This window comes from Anoplolepis gracilipes, chromosome 11 (genome assembly GCF_047496725.1).
Source record: "Anoplolepis gracilipes chromosome 11, ASM4749672v1, whole genome shotgun sequence".
Taxonomy (NCBI): domain Eukaryota; kingdom Metazoa; phylum Arthropoda; class Insecta; order Hymenoptera; family Formicidae; genus Anoplolepis; species Anoplolepis gracilipes.
The window spans coordinates 4,090,632-4,117,141 of record NC_132980.1 but is presented as its reverse complement, the minus strand read 5'-3'; the positions used below and the strand labels follow the sequence as shown (position 1 = coordinate 4,117,141).

Sequence of the window (26,510 nt, the reverse complement as noted above, 5' to 3'; positions counted from 1 at the left end):
AATTTCAAACTAAAGTTAGCCGAACATTTTTATTTTTTGTCCAATCGAGTTAAACAAGAGCTTATTTGATGCAGAATCGTTAGGTCATCACGAATAAATTCTTTACAACATTTGGTGATAAATAGTTTATCCGAAAAATGAAAAAAATCATGTGCGGTAAAATGACGACAGGCGACGTATAGTGACATGGACGTGCGCTGCGGTCACGCGCGCATGCATTTTAGTAATTTATACAAAATTTTAAATAAATCTTTTTTAATTTTAAATAAATCCGAGATGGATATAAAATGTGCCACTTACCCAGATCTTCATTACGTAGGAAAAAATGGTTGGATAATGTTAATCGTACTGGATATAGATACTGATATAGAAACATAAATCTATTTTATCTACGGCATGCATTCAGATATTTAAATTTTATAGTTTGAGTAATTTTTTATATCTGTCTCAAACTGAAGACTGAATCTATCTAAAGAAACAATATGAATTAATTTGAAAAACGCGCTCATATTAACCCTTTGATTTCCGGGATCCCACTAATGGCGACTTTTAGCGGCGTAGCCCCGTCCCCCTATACACTCCCATCTAAGCATGTACTTTGCAATGCATATACGATTCCACATAGGTTTGCAACTTGCATAGCAACATAAAAAGTATTTATTAAAATTAAAAAGGATTTATTTAAAATTTTGTATAAGTTACTAAAACGCATGCGCGCGTGACCGCAGCGCACATCCATGTCACTATACGTCGCCCGTCGTCATTTTACCGCACATGATTTTTTTCATTTTTTGGATAAACTATGGATCACCAAACGTTGTAAAGAATTTATTCGTGATGATCTAACGATTCTGCATCGAATAAGCTCTTGTTTAACTCGATTGGGCGAAAAATAAAAATGTTCGGCTAACTTTACTTCGAAATTTTAATTATTTAATTAAAAAAAAAAGATAAATGATCAAACGTTTTAATTGGATGACCAATCATCTCCAAACGATGACCAAACGATTAGTTAATTTTAATTATAAAAAAATCAAAGTGGTTCGGCTAACTTTACGGAGCTGAATGAGTTCCCTCAAAAACGGCTTCATGGCTTCTCTCTGGCGCTAATAGTATCTCCCCGAATGCGCTCTTAGTACATAAAATTCGAGGACACTTTATATCACAGATTTCTATACAACTAGACTGCTAACTCCGGCAAAGTACATAACACCGAAAAGTATGTATAAAACTTATGCGCATGCGTCATCATTAGTAGGATGACAGTCACGCTGATTGGTTGAATTTAAAGCAATGTCACTCACACACGAGTTTTCTGTAGTAGCTATATTATATATCTATCCTTTCCTTTTCTCTATCCTACTAATGTTGTATACATATTTTTCGGGGTCACTTTTTAGGTCTAATATATAAGGAAGTTAGCGGTCTAGTTATAGTATAGAAGTCTGTGGGTCCGACTGTGGGTGCGTTCCTTTTGGACGCTTACACGCTTAAAGCGCTTATAAGCATTGCTTACGCTGTTCTATTTGGAGTTATAAGCGCTTATAAACGTATTAATGACGTCACTGTGACGTCATAACTTATGCTAACAAATGCTTATTTCATCGAGGTAGGGCCGCAAAAGCGTGAGCGCTTACAGCGCGTGAGCGTTCATATAGAACGTACCCGTAGTATCGCATGATGAACAGAAAAATGGATTTAAATTGTAATGTGATTAATATATCGTTAATATTTGATTAATAACTGAAATGTGATTTAAATTGTACATCGGTATATGATGGTAAAATCTTTTCTACGTAATTCTTTAAGCGTAATATTGCAGTTTTCTCGCGATACTTATTAAGAATTAAAAGAATGTTTTCTACTTCTGTATTAAGTTTTAAAGAATCTCCATCGTCATCAAACAATATTTCGAACATTATTATAATTAACGAACACAAAAGAACAATCTGTTTTTCCGCCATTTTTACATGCTCACGATGCTCATGCACCCAAAAGGAACAACTTTCCGTTTGCAATTTTAAGCGCTTAAGCAACAAACGAAACGATTGAAAATAGCGCTTATAAGTGTGAGCGCTTACAGCGCGTGAGCGTTCATATGGAACACACCCTGTATGTACTTTGTAATCTAGTAACTTTAACTTGATCGACGATCAGTGTCGTTAATATATATAAGTACTTATACTGTGGTCAAGCGTCAGCATAAAAAGACAGCACAGATTTCTATACTACAATCTATAATAAAAGCTGTGAAAGACAGTGGTAACTTTTGTAAATGAAAAAACATAAAAGTGACAAAACTGAAAGATGATAATTAATTGATGATGGTAATTGAACAAATTTCTACAAAAGTGTTCTAGAATACGGGCGACAAATTTGTCGCTTCAATCGCTTATTTTAGCGATACATGAAATTGTACCTTTAGAAAGGATGTGTCAAAACGTAACCTAAAATTTCATATACAAAGGCAATGCAATAACTTTTAACTTTTATTTTTATTGAAAAGACTATGAAAAATAAAAGAACAACTTACTTGCCAGGTATGTATATATGAATTATTATACAATTATATAGATTATATATACATATAAAATATTTTAACAAAATATTTTATGAATTTTCAGCTTTGTCACCAATATTTTCCTATTGGACAATTATAATTTTATCACTTTGTTTTATTAATAGTTATAATGGAGATTTCGTTTTTGATGATATTGAAGCTATTGTTAATAACCATGATGTATATGATACAACAATTTGGGAAATATTTAAAAATGATTTCTGGGGTACTAAGTTATCCCATGAACAAAGCCATAAGTCATATAGACCTTTTACTATCCTGACTTTCAGGTAAAATAATATATATACACACATATATATACAAACATATACATTATTAGTTTTTTACTGCAGTTGTAATATTAAAAACTAGAAATCATATAAATTTTGTAATATAATTACATTAATTCTGCAATAAATCTTGCAAAATATATCAAACTAAATCAGTTTTTTTACTATTCATAAATTAGTTTTTTTTTATTATTTATCTCCTACTATTCATACTTGATAGTTTAAATAAAAAATTCTTTTCATTTCTGAATTAATAAATAGTTGTAACAACTTTTAACTGAATTATTATATAATATTATATAAGATTTTTTTATTTTATAAGATTTTTGCTGAAATTGTAGGACATATATAGATACATATATGTATCTATCAATGCAAGTTTGATTAAAAAAAAAGAATTATTGATACATGATTTCTTTTTTCTGACATCATTATTCCAGCAATGAGGAAACAGAAACTTTTAAGTACTTTTGAAGTATTTAAAGTACTTTTGTATTATACATGTAACAATATTTTATTAAAAATATATAAATATTAATTTTATGTTCTCCATTTTTATAGATTACATTTCTGGTTACGACAAGATTTAATTTCACAAGATTATCATATAATAAATATAATGTTACATAGTACAAATAGTCTGTTAACATTATTTGTATATAATCTAGTTTTGGGACCAAAAAGACAAGATATCTCTTTTTATGCTGCAATCTTATTTGCAGTACATCCAATCCATACGGAAGCTGTAAAAATCCATATATATATTATCACTTATTTATATCTAAATATATTCTAATTTGTGTTTTTATATGTCAGGTATCTGGAATCGTTGGACGTGCTGAACTATTATGCGCCTTATTTACATGGTTATCAATTTTATTATACAATTGTGTAATATATGCAAAAAATTCAATTCGTGCCTGGATTGCTATGTCTGGTTCTGTTATTTGTATAACCATAGCAATGTTATGTAAAGAAACTGGAATCACTGCAATTGTAAGTATATTAAAATTACATTTTTATATATTTGAATTTTTTATATAACTATGTAAAACACTTATTTTTATCTTTCAGGCAATTTGTGCAGTATATGATATAGTTATAGTGAACAAAATATATCCAATTGATATAATTAAATTACTTTTATTTAAACATTCAAATAAAAATTTTAATAATTTTGTTAATAATAATATAGTGTTACGACTTGTTATACTTTTTTTCATTGCAATATTACTTTTATTTCTAAGATTTAGTATTATAGGGTTTTCTGCTCCTAAATTTCAACCAGTAGATAATCCAGCGTCTTTTCTGAATAATATATTTTTTCGTATACTTAATTACAACTATATCTATTGCTTGAATATATGGTTACTTATATGTCCTATATGGCTCTGTTTTGATTGGTCAATGGGTTGTATATCTTTAATTACTGGCCATGACTACAGAATTTTTGTAGTTATTATTTTTTGGTTACTATTTGGATCGTTAATTATGTACACATTTATGGTTCACAAGGATAAAACTTTAAGGTAATTTCAAACTTTAAAAGTTTGAGATATAATATATAATTCATGAGAATTTGTGTGTATGTGTGTATGTGTATGCAAATAGTAAAAAATACATATATAGACGTACCGGAAAGTACAATAGAAAAGAAATAAAGAGTCTTCTTACAATATATAAGTCATAAATAAAGAATAAATTTTTTTCATACAGGTCTTTGATTACACTAAATCATTGGTTTCAACAGTGAAGAAATCAGTGTTAAAATGGAATGGAGGCAGATGCTTGCTCTACAGTTCTGACCTTGCACTAAGTAATTTTCATCTCTTTGAAGAAGCACTTGGCTGAAAAACGATATGCAATCGCAATTCAGCATAATATACATTGCATCCAGGATCTTGATTTTTTCGCTGCTGGAATCGATGTCTTGATGTGTCAGTAGAAAGGTATCTTCAACATCAATTTTCTAACGTAGTCCTGTATGAAAAAATTTTATTCCATACTTTTGACTTATATTTATAAAAGGAATCAGTTTTATTGTATAGTATCACAATTTCTGATACTATGCTGTATATCCAGTGAATCATAGTGTTACAAACGTATATCTTGGAAATAAAGCATTTTAAACAAAAATGTTTTATACAAAACTTTTGTAACTTTGAGGGGAGCATAAGATGATATCATTGGTTTGACCTTGGATTGTCGTTTGAAGATCATATGAAGATCATCTTTAAATTTTAAATAGAAACCTCCATGTTTCAATATATTTGCATATTCTTGTTGCTTACCTCGAGAGCTTTTTAAAATACTATAATAAAATATTTTTCATTAAGTATTTTTCAAGTTATGAGGCTTGAAAGTTACAGTATTTTGACAGTATTTTAAAATATCTTGTAAAATTTAGTTTTTGGTAATTTTATCTTAATACTTTTATATACAGAATAATGAGACGAATCAATTGGTATAAAGAAAATACACAGTTGTCTTAAAGAAAAAATATGAATTTACAATGAGCAGTTACTGATGTAACTGACATCATCTTATGTCCTCGAAGTCATGAAACTTATATAAAACATTTTTCTTTAAAATACTTTATCTTCGAGATATAAGTTTGTAATACTTTAACTCACCCTGTATGTAAAAACACGCACGCAAGTGCGTGTATATATATGTATATATTCAGAGTGATTCCAGAAAGTTGCAACAAACTTAAAAAGCTAGTAAATCTCATTAAATTGAACAATTTTTATTAATAATTTATATTCATTGAAATCTTTTTAAGACGTTAGATATCAATCTATGCACCCTAGGTGTCATACTTGTAACAAGATTAAAAAATCGTTATTTTAAATATTTACCTTATAAAAATACAAAATAATACAAAAAAGATAAAATTTACATACGATTTTATTCTAATCTACCTTAATTTAGTCTTAATTTTACCGAAACAGATTGTATTCAATAAGATTAAAAATTGACTCCTAGTGTCTTAAAAAGGAATTCGCCTTTATATATTTAATAAAAATTGTTTTAATTTAATGAGATCTATTATCTCTCTTTAAATTTGTTGCAATTTTCCGGACTCGCTCTATATAAACAAGTTGTGCACAAGTGACGGGCCAAAGAGATTTTCTCTGAAACTTGACCTATACAAAAAAAAAGTTTTAGACAAAATTTATAGGATTTTGAGAAAAAAATTGAGTCATGAATTTAGTCTTGAACATAGTCTTGAATTTTAATTAAGTGCATCTTTAAAGGTTACATGAAGATCAATTTAGTTTTTTACATATAATATTACTATCTTAATTTTTTATACATATAAATTGATTCCTCATAATATTCGGCATAAAGATAGCCAAAAATTAAGCAGTTCACGAGATATTTTGTATTTTAATTTGATACATATAATTTTATACAGCGTGTTCATTTGAAAAGTTTCCATCCTGTTTATTTTGTGACCGATTAATTTTTGCGAAAAATACCGAAAGACATCAATTTTGTTTTCGAGGGGGAAATTAATCGGTCATAAAATAAACAGGATAGAAATTTTTCAAATAAACACGCTGTATAAACTGTCCCGTAAGATTCATCTTTTGGTTGTCTTGTCTCAATATTTTTATGCACAAAATAATGAAAAGAATCAATTTATAATATGTATATTATGTAAAGAGAGCACATAGTTGTTTAAAAAAAATGAATTTATTAGGAACAGCTATATTTTTTCTTAATAACTATGTGTTTTGTATAAAATTATGACACAAATTATAAACATTAATATATATTATATAACATAATATTAAATATTAATATATAATATATTAAATAATGTAATATATAATATATTAAAATAAAGTATATATATTTTAAACTACAGTCGGACCTCTTATCCTACGACCCTTTTATGCTACGAAACCTCTTATCCTACGACAAAAAATCCTCTCATGCTACGACCGCGAAAGGGGAATTATACCCCCACTTTCAAATTTTTGTCGTAGGATCAGAGGTTTAAGGGGAAGATTCCGGACCGAAAATGTCGTAGGATAAGAGGTCCGACTGTATTCAATTTTTGACTATCTTATCCTTATACTTTTTACGCTGAATAATGCGAAAAATTGATTTACAAAAAAAATTAAAGTAATTTTATCTAAAAAAATTAGGTTGTTCTTTACATAATCTTAAAAGATGACCCTAATTAAAATTCAAAATTAGTAACTTTTTTTCTTCAAAATTCTATAAATTTAGTCTGAAACATTTTTTGTACGATGTCAAATTTCGGAAAATCCTTCTAACTTACTTGTGAACACCCTGTATACATATACCATGTAATACACATATATACCATATAAACATAAAAAAACATATAAACTTTTACAGATATATAATTATGGGACTTGCGATACTAATTTTTCCATTTCTGCCAGCTAGTAATATCTTTTTCAATGTTGGTTTCGTTTTGGCAGAGAGAATATTATACATTCCTTCAGCAGGATATTGTTTGTTGGTTACAATTGGCCTACACAAGTTCTCTGCTCGATTTTTTGTGCCTAAGATGGCATTGTTTGCATATATAATGCTTATTGTATTATTGTTTACACGTTCTTGGATAAGGAGTGGTCAATGGAGAAATGAAAAACTACTTTTCCAATCAGCATTAGCTGTATGTCCTTTGAATGCAAAAGTACATTATAATATTGCAAAAAATGCTGCTGATGCAGGAGATATTAATCTTGCTAAACTGGAATATCAAGAAGCTTTAAGGTAAATAGAAATGTAAATAGAATATTAATCTTTTTCAAAAAATGCTTAAAATTCATTAATTATATATTAATATTATTTATGCTACAGATTAAATCCAAATTATACTCAAGCTATGAACAATCTCGGTAACTTGCTTAGAAATGATGGACAACTTTTAAAAGCCGCCAGTTTATTTAAACAAGCTCTCAATTTGCAGTAAGTTTCATTGTACATATCTCACATTATTTAAAAGATTTAAGATTAATGTAACCAATCATACAGGTTTTCTTTGTATTTATTTGTAAAGATTTTATAGTATGTATATACAGGATGTCTCATAACTAACGAACCAATGTTCGTGAGCGGGTAGAGTGAACTGAACAAAAAAGTATTAGGTTATTTTGCGATTTTCGCAATAATTATCAAAATATTAATTAAAAAAGATCGGCAAATGAGCGCGCGGCTAGACCATGGGCCGTACGCTCTACGCGTGCCGGCGGCGAGTGTCGCGCGGGTCGCGTAGCAACGAAATGTATGGCCGCGCGAGGAGAGCCGGCCTACCATCGACATTTAGAATCCATTCTAAATATCGATGCGGCCTACGGACGAGCAACGAGTGAGCAGATTTCGTTGCTACGCGACCCGCGCGACATTCGCCGCCGGTGTGCCTAGTGCCTAGAGCGTACGACCCATGGTCTAGCCGCGCGCTTATTCGCTGATCTTTTTTAAATAATATTTTGATAATTATTGCGAAAATCGCAAAATGACCTTATACTTTTTTGTTCAGTTCACTGTACTCTACCCGCTCACGAGCGTTGGCTCATTAGTTATGAGACACCCATATATATTGATACAATCGAATATCTAAAAATAAAATATTTAAAAGATATGTTTCTGATAAAAGTTATTTAGCTCGAAGGAAGAAAAAAAGATAGGCATATTAATTTGTGTACATACATATACATACACTCGGCGCTCGGCGTTATAAATATCTTCTCGTATGAAGCTTGGCGCTTTCGGAATGTCAAGAAATAAAAATATATTTATAATTAATATAATATTATTAAATTTAATTAATTTATATATATTTATACAATGAATGTCATATCAGTTATTGGACTAGTTGCTATTAAACTCGTAAACGACTAACTTCATGCGAGAAGGCATTTATAATGTGTATGTGCTAAGATTATATGAAGGTTTTTTTAAATAAAACTATCCTGATTTTTTTATATAAATTGACTCCTTGCAAAATATTCTACATAAAAAGTTATAAGGGTATGATAACTAAAAACTGAATAGTTTACCGGATATTTTATACTTTAATTTGATATAAACTAATTAATTATACATAAATTATAAAACTTCTCATAAAGCATCCATTTTTCGATTATCTCACTTTAATATTTTTATGTATAGAATAATGAAAGGAGTCAATTGGTGTAAAGAAAATACATAATTATCTTAGAGAAAATAACACATGAATTTGCAAGATTAGTTACATTTTTTTCTGTAAGACAATTATGTGTTTTCTTTACTTCAATTGATTCCTCTTATTATTATAAAAATCTTGAGTAAAGATAATAAAAAAATGAATATTTTATGAGATATTTCATAGTTTATGTAAAATTATGTCAAATTAAATTAATTATACATTTCTATTTTCTCGTAAACTATTTGATTTTTGGCCAATATACCCTTATAACTTTTTATGCAAAATATTGCGAGAAATCGATTTATATAAAAAATTAGGGTAGTTTCATTAAAAAAAAACTAAGTTGACCTTAACTTATAGTCAAACTAATATCCCTACCTAATATTTTTTTTTTTCGAGTTAAACAATTTTTATTTAAAATATTTTTGCTATAATGCGTACTTTAAGATATAATCACGCTTTATACTGTATACAGAGTAATTCAGATCATCTGTGTTAGCCGTTTTTTTAAATGGAACGCCACAGGATGTTAGGAAAAAATTTTTCATTAAAGAGCACCCAAAGTAATCATTAGTGATGGTTTTATGTTTTAGGATAAACCGGAAGTAAGTGTAACTAGAGTTAGTTTTGAAATTTTAAATAAGAACATGGTCGAGTAGCGTATCGTTAAATAGAACTTTGAAAAAGAAACAACTTCTACTAAAACTTAATTCAATTATCTTTTCCAAATTTCAAGAAAAAGGTTTGAATATGTGGATGTCTACAATCATTTCAAAGTATGTTTTTCTCGAAATCCATAAAAATAATTAAATTAAAGGGCCACTTTGACCAAGCTCCAATTAATTTGTTTTCCTTTTCCTTCTTATGTACTTCTATCCTTAGAGAAAAATAAAAACGAATTAATCGGAGCTTGGTCGAAATAGCCTTACGTTTTAGTGAAAGCTGTTTCCTTTCCAAAGCTCTAGCCAACGATATCCCGCTCGACTCATGTTCCTATTTGAAATTTCCAAGCTGATCCCAGTTACACCTACTTCGGGTTTATCTCAAAAAGTGGAACTATCACCAATGATAAATTAGGTACTCTTTAGTAATGAAAATTTTTTCTCTAACTTTCTGTAACGTTGCATTTTTGAAAAAAATGGCTGGTAATAGGAATCACCTTGTGATATAGAGTGAGACGCTTAAAATAGCTCAGCCAAATATTTCTAAAACTGAACCCGGTAGATAAAAATTTTCAGACAAAAGTTTGACTCGAAGAAAAACATAAGATGGTGCCATTGGTTTGTCCTTGATATAGTTGTAAAGGTCAATCTATTTTTTTTAAATGGAATCATTCTAATTTTTTTTATATAAAATCGATTTCTTGCAATATTCGACATAAATTTTATAAAAATATGATATGGTTAAAAATAATTTACGAAATATTTTATATTTCAATTTGACATAATTTTACGTAAACTATGAAATAACTCGCAAAATATTCATTTTTTAATTATTTTATTATTATATATTCATTACTTTTATGCACAATATAATAACAAAAATCAATATAGGGAGAATAAAGAAAACATAATTTTTTTTATGCCAATTGATTCCTTTCATTATTTTTTATGCCAATTGATTCCTTTCATTATTATGTATAAAAGTATTGAGATAAGATAACCGAAAAATGAGTATTTATAAGATATTTCATAGTTTATTTAAAATTATACCAAATTGAAGTATATAAAATATCTCGTAAACTATTCCATTTTTGGCCGTTGTAGCCTTATAACTATTTTTTACACGAATATTGCGAAGAATTGATTTATATAAAAAAATATGATTCCATTTAAAAAAACTAGGACTGGTATTCATAGGCCAATATTCATAGTCCGATCTTATATTTAAGGTCATCTTAAGTCGAGTTAAGGTCATCTTAAGATTTCACTTAATCAAATGGCCGAAAAGACTTTTAAAATCATACTTAAAATGATCTTAAATGAGAAATTTTATAAGAACGAACTGAATACCCACCATAGTCTATTCTTGTATATAAGATCATCTTAGGTAGACAGAATTGCGGAAGTTGGCCTAAAAATTATGGAATCAATCAAAATAGAGAATACTTTTAGCTTTACTCTTCCTCATTAAACCATAGAGTTTAGTGCTCTTGCTATTCTCTCTGCTCTATTCAAGATCAAACAAATAGCCATTTTATGTCCCCCTCGACATTATAAAACTTTTGCATGAAATATTTTGTAAAAACTAATCGGTCATAAAATAAACAGAGTGGAAACTTCAAATAAACGCCCAATATATAGTAACATACACAAGACCTTGAATTTTAGGAAAGACTTTTCTACAGCGTGGATGAATTTAGGAATAGTTCAATCATCATTGAAACAATATAAAAAATCAGAAACCAGTTATTTTACGGCTCTACAATACCGTTCAAATTATCCAGATTGTTATTATAATTTAGGCATATTAGTGAGTGAAATATTAATAACATTAAAATATAATCTTATTTTTTACTATTAAACAAATAAAATAGAAAAATTTATTTTTATAGTATTTGGAACAAAAACAATATGATAAAGCACTGAAAGCTTGGATAACTGTAACTAAACAAAAACCTACACATAGACAAGCTTGGACGAATATGATAATATTATTAGATGATTTAGGTTTGTGTGTAATATCTTTAAATAGACTTTTCATATATATATATATATATATATATATATATATATATATATATATATATATATATATATATATATACTAAAATATGTCACATTCTAAGAGCTAATGTATAATTTTAGGTAAGACAGAAGAAGCATTAGAAGTGGCAAATGAAGCTGTGCAATTGATCTCAGATCATGCTGCCATTTATTTCAACATTGCCAACATTTTGGGGAAAAAAGGAAAATATGAGGAAGCAGAAATCCAGTTCAAGTTGGCAATATCGAGAAATCCTACAGATCCTATGATTTATGCAAATTTAGGTATAACAAGAAAATCTATTATTTAAAAACAAGTTATTATGTATGTATATATATATAATTAAAATCAATATTGACTAATAAAAATAAATAAATTAAAATTAAAATTTATATTATTTAGGTGTTTTATATCATCGTTGGAATAAATTAAATACAGCAAAACAAATGTATAAAAAAGCATTACAATTGAAGCCAGATTTGTCTAGTGCAAAGGACAATTTACAAAGATTGTACAAATTAGAAACATCAATAAAATAATTTTTTATGAAATTGCTTGCTATATTTTCTGAATATATTTATATCATAAATAATTGAAAAATTGACAAAACTTTACTCTCTGAATGTTACTTACTCACACGTGTTTTTACAAATTTTAGCTTTGGTATACAAGGATAATTATATGCTTTGAAATTTCCAATTTTTTTACCATTAACATAATTATAAGATATAAAGCACTTGTTACAAAAATAACTTATGTCATGTGGTATCCTATCATGTTCTGTTAAAATCCAGTGTACATTAAATATTCCACAATAAATACAATTTTTCCCAGAGGCAGGTCTTATTCTTTCTATTCTTGGGTAAGCAGATAAGGATAATACATCATTTCCAGTCACTAACCTTTTAAAAATAATTGATAATTATCAAATTATTATATTTATTTTTTTGGTAATATTAAGCATTTTAAAAATAATTCTATATGTATATTAAAATTTACCTGGCATCAGTCAATACAATTAAATGCTCACAACAACCCTGATGTTGATATACCCATGGAAAACCAAATCTTACACAAAGAGAATTTATTTGAGTATCCATGGTTGCGGTTTTAAATGGACCTATATTTCGAGGTGTTGCCCATTCTAATATAACACTACTATAATCAATGTTGGTTGATACGCTAGTATCATTATAAAATGTATCTTCAATGTAAAAAAATCCTGATTTATAGACATTCTATAATATAAACAAATATAATTTTTATAATTTACATGCAGAATATTATAAAACAGATAAAGCCTAAAATTTTAAAAATAATTACTTTTGCCATTAATCCAGGCTTTTGACGAATTGGATTTTTACTAGTGTCTGTTATAATTGATAAATCAGATTGACATGTTATCTTTTGACGTAATTCATAAAGAGTTTGACATCCTAGAATTGATGTGATACTTTTAAGTTTAAGAACTGGGACATTGGTTGTCCTAAATTTAAAAAAACGAGGCAGGCTTTCAAGTGGCTCATATACTCTACAATAAACTAAAAATTCTTCATACGGTATTACAGAATTATTATTGGGCCATTTTGATTCATTATATTTCTAAAAAAAAAAAAACAATTTATCTTATAAACTAAATTTTTATATATTCCTTTTTTCTATTTATTACTTCTAATGTTTATATACTTTTTTATAAGTAATTACTAACAATTGGAATTCCATTTTGAATTTTTGGCTTTATTAAGTTATCCTTAGATAATGTCTTTAATACTTTAATCGTTTCCAATGAAGTATTATTTAAGATATTTTCAGGCACGTTAATATATTCCTGTTTTTCCTCTTCCTCTGTATCCATTAATAATGATAAATTCTCAATACTGCAAAATTAAGTCTAATTTAATATATAAAAGTATTTTCTTTTGTAATTTTTATTTATAAGAATATAATAGTATTTACTACTCGTATATCGTAATAAAATACCTGCAATAATGTTTAATTAAAAGAGCTCTCGCCTGTGAAAGTTCAACATCCATAAGTTGGCAAATTTTTTGTTCATTTTGTTCATTTTGTTCGTTTATATTATGGCATAAAGAGGATTTTATTAATTCACTATATTGCTGAAAGTAATTCTTCAAACAAATCTTTGGTGATGCCTGACGATCATAAAGCTTATATATTTGATCCATAGCTATTTTTACGAATTAATAATTATACATTACTATTTTTACTCATCTTTTGTATTCAAAAGAAATAAACTTATTGAAAAAATACTGAAAATACTGCCAGAAGCAGCTACTGAGCATAGACTATTATTTATCGACAGGACCGGCGAGAAAATTCCAGCGTCACTATCACCAACATTGAGAAATGAATTCTTATTCAATGTAATGGTGTATGTCTAACTCCGTAAAGTTAGCCGAACCACTTTGATTTTTTTATAATTAAAATTAACTAATCGTTTGGAAATCGTGTGGAGATGATCGGAAGTCTAATTAAAACGTTTGGAGGTTCAACGTTTTTTTTAATTAAATAATTAAAATTTTGATGTAAAGTTTGCTAAACATTTTTATTTTTCGTCCAATCGAGTTAAATTAAAAAACAAGAGTTTATTCGATGCAGAATCGTTAGGTGGTCACGAATAAATTCTTTATAACGTTTGGAGGTCCATAGTTTATCCGAAAAATGAAAAAAAATCATGTGCGGTAAAATTCCAAATTCTTTTAAGGCTCATTCACACTTTGGCAGAAAAACAGAAAGCAGACAACAAAAGCCAATCAAAACTCGCGGTAGCAATTGGTTGTTGAGTAAAGAATTTCTAAAGCCTCGTCTACAATGGCCGTAGAACGTAAGGTCGCATGCAAATTGACCAATGACAGTCAAGCATTTTCGAAAATGCTTGACTGTCATTGGTCAATTTGCTTGCGACTTTACGTTCTACGGTTATTGTAGACGAGGCTTAATCCGTAGTCGAAAAATTGCTACAGATCCTTTAAAAAGTACTGCATTAACCAATCAGATTAAAGAAATCTTTACTCAATTTATTTTAATTGATCAATCAAATGTTTTTGAAACATCTGACATGTCTCCTGGATCGCAATCATATTATCATATAAAAACATTAGAAATTCTTTACTCAACAGCCAATTGCCAACGCGAGTTTTGATTGGCTTTTGTTGTCTGCTTTCTGTTTTTCTGCAAAGTGTGAATGAGCCTTAAAAGAATTTGGAATTTTACCGCACATGATGTTTTTCATTTTTCGGATAAACTATGCACCTCCAAACGTTGTAAAGAATTTATTCATGACCACCTAACGATTCTGCATCGAATAAACTCTTGTTTAACTCGATTGGACGAAAAATAAAAATGTTCGGCAAACTTTACATCAAAATTTTAATTATTTAATTAAAAAAAAAGATGAACCTCCAAACGTTTTAATTAGACTTCCAATCATCTCCACACGATTTCCAAACAATTAGTTAATTTTAATTATAAAAAAATCAAAGTGTTTCGGCTAACTTTATGAAGCTGTCCTGTCGACCCTTAAAATGGCCGCGTAATGTGGAACCAAAATGGCGGCTTTTTTCCCCCGATTGCGATTGTACTTTGTAATCTAGTGACTTTAATCTCTAGACCTATGAGATCAACTCTTATCGATATCGACAGTTATTATCTATGTATTTTATATGGTATGAGCTCTATGGAGGAAAAGTAAAATAAAATATAAAACAAGTCATCAGTATTAGCATTTGTTTAGCGATTCATCAATAACGAAGTAAGTAAATATAATAAAAAATCAAACTTCTAGTTTATTATTTCGATATAAAATATTTCTCTTACAGTATTATATATATATATATATATATATATATATATATATATAATAAACATCTTATTTTTTAATATATCAGTTTTTACCTTATTCCATAGAATAAGAAACTTCGTGATTCAATTGATGTGTAGATCTTTATTACAAACTAGATATATAATTACTTTTTGGAAAAAGATATTTTATAATATTTTAATATTAATATTTCTCAGTCACACGTTTTATTTGTATTTATGTATCTATACACACATACATACATATATATGTATATATACATTTACACACATATACATACATATTTGTCAAATAATTTCAAGATGTATTAGTGTGATAATGTGTAGCAAGGATTACTTGTTCCATGCATAAAATACAGAGTTTCTTTTAGCGTCTGGAATTCTAAAACAAGTTGTGCAAAACTAGGCCTATTTTGAGGCACTATATTCCAACAAGAGCACATAATTTTATATATATCGTGAGAAACACTATTAGGACAAGCTAGATGACATTTATCCTGAATTAAGTAACGCATCAAATCATCATTTTGTATATTAGCATATGGAAATGAACCTAGAGTTCCAATTTCCCAAAGAACAACACCAAATGACCACACGTCACTTTTGGAAGAAAAAGCATGATCGTGTATAGCTTCTGGTGACATCCAACGTATTGGGAGTTGACGAACTTTCCCTGCTATATGGTTTATTACATATATTCCATTTCGAGACAAGCCAAAATCCGAAACCTACAATTCAATCAATTCTAAATAGTTTTTCAAACCAATTGTTTAAATAATTGTAATGTAGAATTTACTACCTTGAGTGTTAGATCTGAAGTGAGGAGGATATTTCTTGCCGCCAAATCCCTATGTGTGATTCCTTTACTTTCTAAATGTTCCATTCCTCTTGCAATATCAAGTGCAAATTTTATAAATTGTCGCTTGTTGATTTCACCACATAAATCTTCATGCTTCTGTTTGTCTTTTTCAATAATATTTACATATCTAGATAGAGTCTTTTCAAAACAGTACAAGGTATAAGGTAAATCGTCCAATTCAACTCTTCTTCTAGAATGCAGATATGCAAGCAAATCTCCACCTTCCATGTACTCTAAAAGTATACATGTAGGATTATCTGGTAAAGTGCAGCAACCTATAAGACTCACTAAATGCGGGTGAGAACCAGCTGTTTTCATTATTTTGATTTCTTCTAATAGTTGACGTTTCGCTTCAGGTTCATTGGATGTGTCAGAGCATTGCAACATTTTAACAGCTATTAAGGTATTTTCGTTATTATTCAAGCTGCCCAAATATACTTTGCCAAACTGTCCTTTTCCTAATTCACATATAAAATTTATACATTTATATGGTACTTCAAATTCATTATTTTGTGTCTTGCAACAATTTTCCTGCAATGAATGCATTTGAAATTTCAAATCCGTCTGTAATAATTTGATATTTTTTTATTTACCTCCGAAGTTTTTTCAACATATGTACCGATATTGCTCTGGGAAACTAAATTTGGCCATTGTATTAACTTATAGGCAGAAAATCCAGGTATAGTTTGTTCCCTATTATTTAAAAATATAAGTTATAAGCATATAACATATTGATAAGATAGAAAAGTAATTTAACAACTTGCTACTTTACTGTTTAAATGGCCATATGAATCGAGATCCAGTTTTATTATGTATTGACACAATGCTGATAAATCCTAATATAACACAAAGAGCAACACCAGCAAGCAACAACCACTGCAACATAATTATATTACATTAATATTGATATTAATCCTTATTGTATTAATTGTCATATTTTTTAAAAAGATATATACAACAGTATTGCCATTTAATCTCTCAATTTCGTCTATATTAATAATGGTAAAACTGCCTTGAGTTCCTGAACAACCTTGGTAATCCAGTGCCTCTACTAATATTTTGTAACCATTTTTCATTTTTATATACTGATTATTAATCTTCAAATTCCAATTAAAGGTATTTTTTGTAGAGGTCACATTAATTATTTTTGTAATATTGTATATGGAATGACCTGCTTTTGATGTCGATAATGGTATGCCAATACTAGAATAATACACATCGTATTATGTTACACATAAACAATAAAACAATAGGAGAATAAAAAAATTAGATAAAACAAAAGAAATCTTACCTAATAACGTAAGAATGAATGTAAGAACGATTCGATGTAATATTCCAATTTATAATAACATTTTTTTTTATTTGAATTACTTCTACTTTTGGAATAGGCAAGGTCACTTTTGCATCCACGCAACTGCATCTATGATTTATACATTTTGGAACTGTATAGATGACCTATATAATACAACACATTTTGAAAACGTGTATATACAACATATATATGTTGTGTGTTCAATTTTACCTCGGGCAATTTTCCCATAGGCTTAGCTCTTGGATTGGCATACACCTGTATCTTATACGTACAATTTGGACGTATTTGTATTTCCGGCATATCATTCAGTAATTTATTCTGCGGCACTAACAAGCTAAATGGACCTTTACTTTGCACATTGTAGAATGCAGAACTTTCTATACATTTTATATTCTCATTTATATCGGTTTCTTTTGGAATGCATGTAATTATAATGCTATAATATATAAACATTTAAATGTATGTAATGATTTAAATATTTAAATGGTTCTTATAGATAACAACAGATTGTTTACCTATATGAAGAAGGTTGTTTTCCCATATATGGTGGTGTCCAGGATATATTCAATTTTAATGATTTGAACATATTATCATTTCCAAGATAATTTTCATCTTTTAAAGCATATACTGTAATATTTTCTACGACGCCAGCAAATCTCATTGCATTCTTTACATTTGTTGTACATATTGTGTTAAAATATAAAAACAATATAATAACTATATCATATAATATAATCCATTTGCACTGTGCAAACATCTCGTGTTATAGTTGAAATCATTATATAAACGAACAATTTAGATATTATATATTTTATTTTTATGTACTATTATAGGGATAGTACGTTGTTTTGTCGAAATTTATTGAGACAACAAGATGTCTACTTAACTTAATAAAAAATACTGTGCTTTATCTTAATTTCAAAGTCTAAATAATATTATCTCTGGCAAAACTTATCTGGATAACACTTTATCTGATAATTTTACTTTAAGTGTTTGAGAATCTTACAAATTCCTATGATAAATTGATAAACAGTGAAAATCTGTAAATATTACGTTATTTAACAAGTTAATAATTAAAAAATTATAAAAAATTGCTAAGGATAAGATTTTTAAAAGAATTAGTTTCATTCCCAATTAAATAATAACTACAATTAATGAAAGATAAAGTATCAGATTTATTCATATTAATAATTGAAAAAATTAATACATATATATACATATTACTTAAATATTCTAAATTGACATAAAATAATTTGATGTATATTGTTCCGAAAACTTTAAAAAATATTTTATATTTAATGTTCCAGGATCCAAATGGCCTCGGCTACGATGTCACCAACTGATGATGACGAGCTCACTCTTCCTCGTGCATCGATTAATAAAATAATTAAAGAAATCTTACCCCACGTGCGAGTTGCAAACGAATCCAGAGAGCTCATCCTGAATTGTTGCACAGAATTCATTCATTTATTGTCTTCCGAGGCGAATGAAATCTGTAATCAACAGCAAAAAAAAACTATAAATGCGGAACACGTTCTACAGGCACTTGAAAAACTAGGTTTTGGTGATTATAATGCGGAAGCGGAAGCTGTATTACGAGACTGTAAGGCTGTAGCGGCTAAAAGAAGACGTCAAAGTACTAGATTAGAGAATTTAGGAATTCCAGAAGAAGAATTATTTCGACAACAACAAGAATTATTTGCTAAAGCAAGGGAGGAACAAGCAGTTGCAGAGCAGCAACAATGGCAGCAATTACAAGCTGTTACACAAATGACTTCTATGCAGCAAGTTGACAGTGAACAGGAAGATTATTCATAAAATTAAAAGACAAAATTCAAAAACAATTTTGTGTACACACACGCGTACATACAATTTTGTACTTCAAGAGCAAAATATTTCTAATATATTGAACAAAACATTGTAGATAAGAAAATCGATACAGATGAAAATAATAGCCATTAAAAAATATTGAATAAAAAAAAAATGAATGTTAAAAAATGCAAATTCTATTATTCATATTAGAGTAAATTCTGTATTATAATTACATACTTTAAGCACTTTAATTTTATTTATATTATATAATTTATAAAAGCAATGTATCATATAATAAAACGAATTATACCTTTATCTCTTCTACATGTAAACAGCTTTTTTTATATTTAAGGCATTAGTCTTCCGTACTCAGATGATAGATGGCTTTTTTTTATTGCCTCCATGACTTTTAAAACATAATGGTACCTAACAATAATACCTATATTATTGTACGTATTATATGTATAATTACAAAAAGTTTCATTCTTGTATATTTTTTATTTATAAAAATGAATTAGCTTGCCTATTCTTAACTTTGTTAATATTTTAAACGTTGAATTAAAATTCAGGATTAAAAAGGAAATTGAAAATAGATATGGAGATTCATTCTTAAGTTACATTTATAATTTGATTAAAATAGAAAATATTAAATTTAAATTAAAGTATTTGATTTACCAGCTTTTTTCTGTTAATACAGATGGTGTCATTGGATTCCTATTAACTCCATGTATCTTTGTTCGTAATTTATCTATGAGAGATTTTCCACTTTCACAAAATATCATATCTTCTGCAATAAGTATAACAAAAATTAACATCATTTTCTATATGATCTAAAACTTTCTAAATGACTTAAAATGGATTTTTACCTTCTTTCCTAGAAGATATAAAAAATAAGTTTAAACCATTTTCTGTTGAACTATGGCTCATATCTATACCGCTATGAGTTTGTAGTCGAGAACTTGAAAATACTTTGTTATAAAATTCCTAGAAAAAATATAATTCTGAAAACGTAAGCACACTTAAATATATACAATTAAATTTTTAATATATTAATAGAATTAAGTAATCTCTACATTTTTAATTTTCTTTTCAACATTCATTCATATTTTAACAATTTGATATACATATATAGAATGAAAATATTGTTAGATATATATATATAATCAATTTAGAGTAAGAAAACAACCGAGACGTAATCTTATCAATGAATATTTAATGTTAAAAAAAAAGAGAACTGCAAAAAAATTAAGTTTAAATAAATTTAGCTAATTAAGAATAAGATGGTGAAAAAAATAAAAATTAAGAAGATAGAGATTTAACTGTTTCAGAAGATAAAATATATATTTAATAATATATATGACAAAGGACACCTTCATTTTGTCAATAATACTTGGTATAAAATCTTGCACTCCTACTTTGTTATGCAAAAATATAACATGTGGATAATATTCCACATAATCTTGATCCATAATAGTAGTTGAGGATGGTTTTAACATTTCTGCAGTTTGCAAAAATCTATAAGAGAGAAATATGTATAAAGATGATATTTATTTTATAGACATATATGTTACTTAATTACTTGTTATAAGTTTTGTAACAGAATACAATGTTATATTATCAAGAAATTAACAATTATTTATTTTACAATTACCTCACTAAATTTGGATCAATAAACCAATCTTGCACAAATATAATAACATGACATACTGAAAATAGGAATGCTGCAAATTGGAGAGATTGTAGTTCCAAATTAGAATCAATATTCACAAAATCAGTTGTAGTTTTTTTTTGATCATAGCAACCAGAGTAATCAGTTACAAGCCCAGAAAAAATCGGTTGTGTATCCAAATATATTACTCTATTTTTATTTATAAAGAAATCTATTCCAGTAGTACAATTTGGTGCACCACTTTCGTACTGTGGTAAATCTTGGACTTGAAAAATGTTGGAACTAATTATAAAATTATTAAAATAGTATTTATTTTGATAAAAATATCTAAGGTTAACATAACACAAGTGAATGTAATACATACGAATAATGAGATGTTAGTAGTGACATAATTGTTGATTTGCCAACACCTTGTGCACCTAGACATCCAACAACTAGAAAGTCTTGTTGATCGTATAGATAATCTATTGGATTTTCACATAGTTGCATGTTTTCATCCATAAATTTGATACAATTATTCATTTCAGGACATGTTGAAAACATACGGACTGCTAAAATATGTATTTTATATTATTTTTCAGTTATAAATTTTCTAAATAAATTGAAATACTGATATGCATTGTATGTATATATATATATATATATAACATATACAAATCATTTTATACATTAATAATTACTTACAATCTGGTATTTTCATTGATGCTCCAGAAGCTATATCAGTATCCTTTCTAAAAATTAACAAATGACAAAAATATGTAAACTAATAATTATTATAATTAATAAATGATACTGTACTTGTGTCCATTGCGTTGATTTGGAGAAACAGCTCTACTTTCTCCTTCTCGAGTTTTCAATATAAAAGTTGGTCGCTCTACAATCTTAATCAGAGTCCTATTTTCTCCGTCTTTAATTTCTGAATCTTTTGATGTCGACAACATCTTTACACATCCTTTCTTCTTTTCTTTTAAAGGTCGACAGGACCGACGAGAAAATTCCAGCGTCACTGTCACCAACGTTGAGAAATGAATTCTTATTCAATGTATTGGTGTATGTCTGTATACGTACAAACATCATTGCATTTTAAGAGAGACAAAGACGACGTTATTGTCTTTCATTGTCTCTCCTTAGTAAGCGGTGCTGCCAACTCAATTTCTTACAATTAGCTGCACTTGCACTTTAGGTACAGATACAATATTCTATTCGGTAATATTTTGCCTCGAAGAAGTTGTATTTCTTTATAAAACTTTTTTTGCTACATTCCTTGTAAAGTTTATTACCCCGCTAAAGAGCCGGATTTTGCATTTTGGCTTTTAAAAAATTTATAATAATTACAATCGGTGCACCTGGTCTATATACTTCATTCACGATCAGTATACTTTATTCATGTCAATTTTATGAAATTTTATTTTAAGGGTCGAGAGGACCCACGGTGGAGACCTCATGTGGAGATTTCGGAACTACAAATTCTTTTCGACGATATTTCGGCTATAAATTAAGAAAGAATTATATTTAATAAGATTATCGAAAGAGCTCCGAATTAATAAATATAAATAAGTAAGTAAGAAAGAGGCAATAGGAGCGAGGAGATGTGAATATAAAATTGTAAGTTTTTTTATATATGTGATGTGTCGCAAGTATATTGACATTAAGTACATTAGTAACATTCTATAGAATGACGGAAATTATAATAAAAATTTGAACGTTTCGATTCATGTTTTGAATCCTCTTCAGCATAATATATAAATTAAATAAATGAATTATAAATAGATAAAAACGAAATTAATGAGAAAACATCACATAATAAAGGCGTAAGACATGTGTGAACTAAAAATCGTGATCGTATTCGCATGATTAAATGGATCAATGCCCCAGAACCGCTGTACATATTTATCGCATGTTAGTTGTATAAATTACATATATATAAAACGATCCAACTTGTTGAGCCGAACAAGTTGGATCGTTTTATATATATGTAATTTATACAACTAACATGCGATAAATATGTACAGCGGTTCTGGGGCATTGATCCATTTAATCATGCGAATACGATCACGATTTTTAGTTCACACATGTCTTACGCCTTTATTATGCGATGTTTTCTCATTAATTTCGTTTTTATCTATTTATAATTCATTTATTTAATTTATATATTATGCTGAAGAGGATTCAAAACATGAATCGAAACGTTCAAATTTTTATTATAATTTCCGTCATTCTATAGAATGTTACTAATGTACTTAATGTCAATATACTTGCGACACATCACCTATATAAAAAACTTTCAATTTTATATTCACATCTCCTCGCTCCTATTGCCTCTTTCTTACTTACTTAATTATATTTAACAATGATATTCTTATTCAGGAGGATTTCTCGCAGCCCGCTAAAGAGCGATTTTTTTGGAAAAAAGGCTTAAAATAAAATTTCATAAAATTGACATGAATAAGGTATACTGATTGTGAATGAAATATACAGACAAGGTACACCGATTGTAATTATTATAAATTTTTTAAAAGCCAAAATGCAAAATCCGGCTCTTTAGCGGGGTAATAAATTTTACAAGGAATGTAGCAAAAAAAGTTTTATAAAGAAATATAACTTCTTCGAGGCAAAATATTACCGATAGAATATTGTATCTGTACTTAAAGTGCAAGTGCAGCTAATTGTAAGAAATTGAGTTGGCAGCACCGCTTGCTAAGGAGAGACAATGAAAGACAATAATATCGTCTTTGTCTCTCTTAAAATGTAATGATGTTTGTACGTATACAGACATACACCAATACATTGAATAAGAATTCATTTCTCAACGTTGGTGACAGTGACGCTAGAATTTCCTGTCGACCTTTAAGCCTTTTTTCCAAAAAATCACTCTTTAGCGGGCTGCGAGAAATCCTTCTGAATAAGAATATCATTGTTAAATATGATTCTTTCTTAATTTATAGCCGAAATCTCGTCGAAAAGAATTTGTAGTTCCGAAGTCTCCGCATGAGGTCTCCACCGTGGGTCCTCTCGACCCTTAAATAAATCTTTTTTAATTTTAATAAATACTTTTTATATTGCTATGCAAGTTGCAAACCCATGTGGAATCCTATATGCATTGCAAAGTACATGCTTAGATGGGAATGCATAGGGCGAAGCCCCGTCTCCATAAAAAAATATAACAAAACTTGAGAGCGTAGAAACTACCAAAGCTGACAGTACTGTGTGAAAATTTGGGAGCGTCCCGTTTGACCACGTCACAATTCACCACAGCCACTTATATCGACCGATGCCTAGGGTCATCAGCAACGATTAACCAATCAGAGAGTCTCATTTTAAACTGGCCAATTGGCGATGTGGTCAATAGACTCCCACCCGAAAGTTTCAATGCTATTTTCCTAAGCAAATGCTATTTGACTGAAGCGCTGTTAGGCAAATGGGTCAATGAATCGTGCATCGATGCATTCAATATTTATTTTGTAAGATTATGAATAAAAAATTATAAATATAGTGTAAGAGTTCATAGGTTGAATTAAAATTTTACATTGAAACTTCCACATAGTACTGTCAGTCTTGATAGTTTCTACGCTCTCAAGTTTTGTTATATTTTTTTATGGGGACGGGGCTTCGCCCCGTCCCCTTATGCATTCCCATCTGAGCACGTACTTTGAATTTTTAAATACAGGATCTCAATAAACCGCTGCAAAATTGTAACAACAAAACTATATACGTGCACCACTGATATAAAATTATTTTGATAAATTACTCAAGTTTATTGTGGATTTTCTAAATACATCAACATACTTATTATTATGTTTACTGAGATGGCTTTTTTTTTTTTCTTTTTAAATGGAGGAAATCTTCAAAAGGCACCCCGGTTTTTGAGGGTAGTGTGAGATTCCTACTCACTAAAACCTCCATTGTGCATACGTTACCTGCTGCAATATAATGGCGTTGATTCAACGCTAGCCACGCCTCTTTATTTAAAGTGATCCGCCTTTTAGACATGTCAACTCTAATCTCTCTGCAACAATAAACAACTTTATGCTACGTATATAGATTAATATCGATATAATAAAAGAAATTATTTATTAAATCTGAAAGTAAAACAGTATTATATATAATATTAGAATATAAATTAATAATAAACAACACGAATAATTCGAGTGGATCGCAATTTAAACTGAGTTATGATCGCGTCGCAAAGTGACCTCAACTATATTATGGGAAGTATACTTTATAAAATATTTCTTGTTCTTTTACATGCAAGCTCATTAATATAATTTACTTTTTATCTATCATTATATATTTATTTTGAAAAGAGTACATTGCAAAGCAAAACCTATTTGATTTTAATACTTTGCGGCGCAATCACCTCAGTTCAAATTACGATCTAATTTACAATGCACTATTTTCAAAACTAAAATATAATGTATAAAATTAAATTAATAATAATAATAAATAATAATAAATAACAATATTATTTATAATTAATAATTAATGTTTTAATATAAACAAATATATATATTATATCCAAAAAAATTAAATATTGAGATTATGGAATAGGCCCCTCCAACGCCCATTCCCGTGAGAACGCAACCAATATTCTTTTATCTCTCCGACATTTTCATGTTATTATATATGTTCTATACAATGACGATTGCAGATAACTTCTACCATCTTATTTTATCATTGTTTTTTTTGCATAATGGCAGCAATAAAAGCTTACAAAGATGTGTTAAATAATGAAAAATATTAATTCGGGAAAGGCAATAATTTGTTGCTTTCTAGAATTTTAAATAAATAACGTCTCATGTATTTTATGTCACTAGAATATTTTTCATTACAAGGATTTCCTTTCAAGGCTACAGTTGTAGCGAAAGCGACAGCATAAATTCCGCAAGAAATGGAATCCTGTTGTATTATTTGTACTTCTTCACAAATTATATCATATTTGTTTATCTTGGGATAACGAAGGCGAATATATTCTTTCTCTGTAGCAGCCAATTTATCATACGTAGTACCAGATAGACTGTCGTACATATGAAGTTTGGTGCCATCAAAATAAATACATCGCCAATGATCTGTGCAAGTTCCGCTAATAATTTGTAAGCTTCTATTGCTACGACTAGCTTCAATTAAGTGCGGGTATTGTAAGTATAACACACTGTGTTTCAAAGCAAGAAGTCTCTCTTACGCGTAAAACTAGATCTAACGATTCATCATTTAATTTACTATTTATAAACAAAATCTTATTCTTCACTAATGCGAGAGAAGATATTACATCATCTAATTTTTTTTTGTC

The 26,510-nt window shown here is 28.5% G+C and overlaps 5 protein-coding genes across 9 annotated transcripts; 2 read left to right on the top strand and 3 right to left on the bottom strand.

The window, feature by feature from the left end:
• The first annotated feature begins 2,154 nt into the window (after window positions 1–2,154).
• Window positions 2,155–12,270, top strand: LOC140671067 (protein O-mannosyl-transferase TMTC4). Of its 2 annotated transcripts, none has more exons than XM_072902111.1 (11): window positions 2,155–2,540; window positions 2,625–2,850; window positions 3,412–3,595; window positions 3,667–3,846; window positions 3,925–4,379; window positions 7,228–7,611; window positions 7,699–7,806; window positions 11,356–11,497; window positions 11,580–11,694; window positions 11,833–12,015; window positions 12,134–12,270. In XM_072902111.1, the coding sequence occupies exons 1-11, from the start codon at window positions 2,510–2,512 to the stop codon at window positions 12,268–12,270; spliced, it is 2,145 nt and encodes a 714-aa protein (XP_072758212.1). In that variant the 5' UTR covers window positions 2,155–2,509. The 2 variants fall into 2 exon arrangements, with proteins under 2 accessions (XP_072758212.1, XP_072758213.1); XM_072902112.1 differs by having other exon boundaries at window positions 2,159–2,540; window positions 2,686–2,850.
• An 86-nt stretch (window positions 12,271–12,356) lies between these two features.
• On the bottom strand, window positions 12,357–14,062 carry Pbp49 (proximal sequence element A Pbp49). The gene is made up of 5 exons (XM_072902113.1): window positions 13,712–14,062; window positions 13,440–13,608; window positions 13,055–13,333; window positions 12,731–12,969; window positions 12,357–12,633 (listed from the first exon to the last, which is right to left on the bottom strand). The coding sequence occupies exons 1-5, from the start codon at window positions 13,915–13,917 to the stop codon at window positions 12,357–12,359; spliced, it is 1,170 nt and encodes a 389-aa protein (XP_072758214.1). The 5' UTR covers window positions 13,918–14,062.
• A 1,817-nt stretch (window positions 14,063–15,879) lies between these two features.
• Window positions 15,880–18,772, bottom strand: LOC140671125 (mast/stem cell growth factor receptor-related protein Kit). The gene is made up of 8 exons (XM_072902241.1): window positions 18,258–18,772; window positions 17,953–18,178; window positions 17,722–17,885; window positions 17,387–17,633; window positions 17,203–17,306; window positions 17,024–17,123; window positions 16,371–16,961; window positions 15,880–16,299 (listed from the first exon to the last, which is right to left on the bottom strand). The coding sequence occupies exons 1-8, from the start codon at window positions 18,497–18,499 to the stop codon at window positions 15,880–15,882; spliced, it is 2,094 nt and encodes a 697-aa protein (XP_072758342.1). The 5' UTR covers window positions 18,500–18,772.
• A 180-nt stretch (window positions 18,773–18,952) lies between these two features.
• Window positions 18,953–22,255, bottom strand: LOC140671126 (nonsense-mediated mRNA decay factor SMG9). 4 transcript variants are annotated; one of them, XM_072902243.1, is made up of 9 exons: window positions 22,022–22,255; window positions 21,908–21,954; window positions 21,588–21,771; window positions 21,206–21,505; window positions 20,925–21,069; window positions 20,421–20,538; window positions 20,230–20,341; window positions 19,865–19,980; window positions 18,953–19,235 (listed from the first exon to the last, which is right to left on the bottom strand). In XM_072902243.1, the coding sequence occupies exons 1-8, from the start codon at window positions 22,162–22,164 to the stop codon at window positions 19,902–19,904; spliced, it is 1,128 nt and encodes a 375-aa protein (XP_072758344.1). In that variant the 5' UTR covers window positions 22,165–22,255; the 3' UTR covers window positions 18,953–19,235; window positions 19,865–19,901. The 4 variants fall into 4 exon arrangements, with proteins under 4 accessions (XP_072758344.1, XP_072758343.1, XP_072758345.1 ...); XM_072902242.1 differs by having other exon boundaries at window positions 21,588–21,774; window positions 22,022–22,254; XM_072902244.1 differs by having other exon boundaries at window positions 21,588–21,774; window positions 21,908–21,950; window positions 22,022–22,160.
• Window positions 19,057–19,787, top strand: Nc2beta (negative cofactor 2beta). The gene has a single exon (XM_072902246.1). The coding sequence runs from the start codon at window positions 19,057–19,059 to the stop codon at window positions 19,558–19,560; it is 504 nt and encodes a 167-aa protein (XP_072758347.1). The 3' UTR covers window positions 19,561–19,787.
• Window positions 22,256–26,510: the final 4,255 nt, after the last annotated feature.

Excerpts from the sequence above, each read along its gene's own strand:
- LOC140671067 (XM_072902111.1), top strand. The coding sequence starts at position 2,510 with ATGAAAAATAAAAGAACAACTTACTTGCCAG. Across the intron at positions 2,541-2,624 it reads AAGAACAACTTACTTGCCAG|CTTTGTCACCAATATTTTCC; the intron begins GTATGTATATAT and ends ATGAATTTTCAG. Across the intron at positions 12,016-12,133 it reads TATGATTTATGCAAATTTAG|GTGTTTTATATCATCGTTGG; the intron begins GTATAACAAGAA and ends TATATTATTTAG.
- Pbp49 (XM_072902113.1), bottom strand. The coding sequence starts at position 13,917 with ATGGATCAAATATATAAGCTTTATGATCGTCAGGCATCACCAAAGATT. Across the intron at positions 12,970-13,054 it reads AGCCTGGATTAATGGCAAAA|AATGTCTATAAATCAGGATT; the intron begins GTAATTATTTTT and ends TTTATATTATAG. Across the intron at positions 12,634-12,730 it reads ATTGTATTGACTGATGCCAG|GTTAGTGACTGGAAATGATG; the intron begins GTAAATTTTAAT and ends TATTTTTAAAAG.
- LOC140671125 (XM_072902241.1), bottom strand. The coding sequence starts at position 18,499 with ATGTTTGCACAGTGCAAATGGATTATATTATATGATATAGTTATTATA. Across the intron at positions 18,179-18,257 it reads AAACAACCTTCTTCATATAG|CATTATAATTACATGCATTC; the intron begins GTAAACAATCTG and ends TATATATTATAG. Across the intron at positions 17,307-17,386 it reads GATTAAATGGCAATACTGTT|TGGTTGTTGCTTGCTGGTGT; the intron begins GTATATATCTTT and ends ATTATGTTGCAG.
- Nc2beta (XM_072902246.1), top strand. The coding sequence starts at position 19,057 with ATGGCCTCGGCTACGATGTCACCAACTGATGATGACGAGCTCACTCTT.
- LOC140671126 (XM_072902242.1), bottom strand. The coding sequence starts at position 22,164 with ATGTTGTCGACATCAAAAGATTCAGAAATTAAAGACGGAGAAAATAGG. Across the intron at positions 21,070-21,205 it reads ATTGATCCAAATTTAGTGAG|ATTTTTGCAAACTGCAGAAA; the intron begins GTAATTGTAAAA and ends TCTCTCTTATAG. Across the intron at positions 20,342-20,420 it reads TATATCTTCTAGGAAAGAAG|AAGATATGATATTTTGTGAA; the intron begins GTAAAAATCCAT and ends TACTTATTGCAG.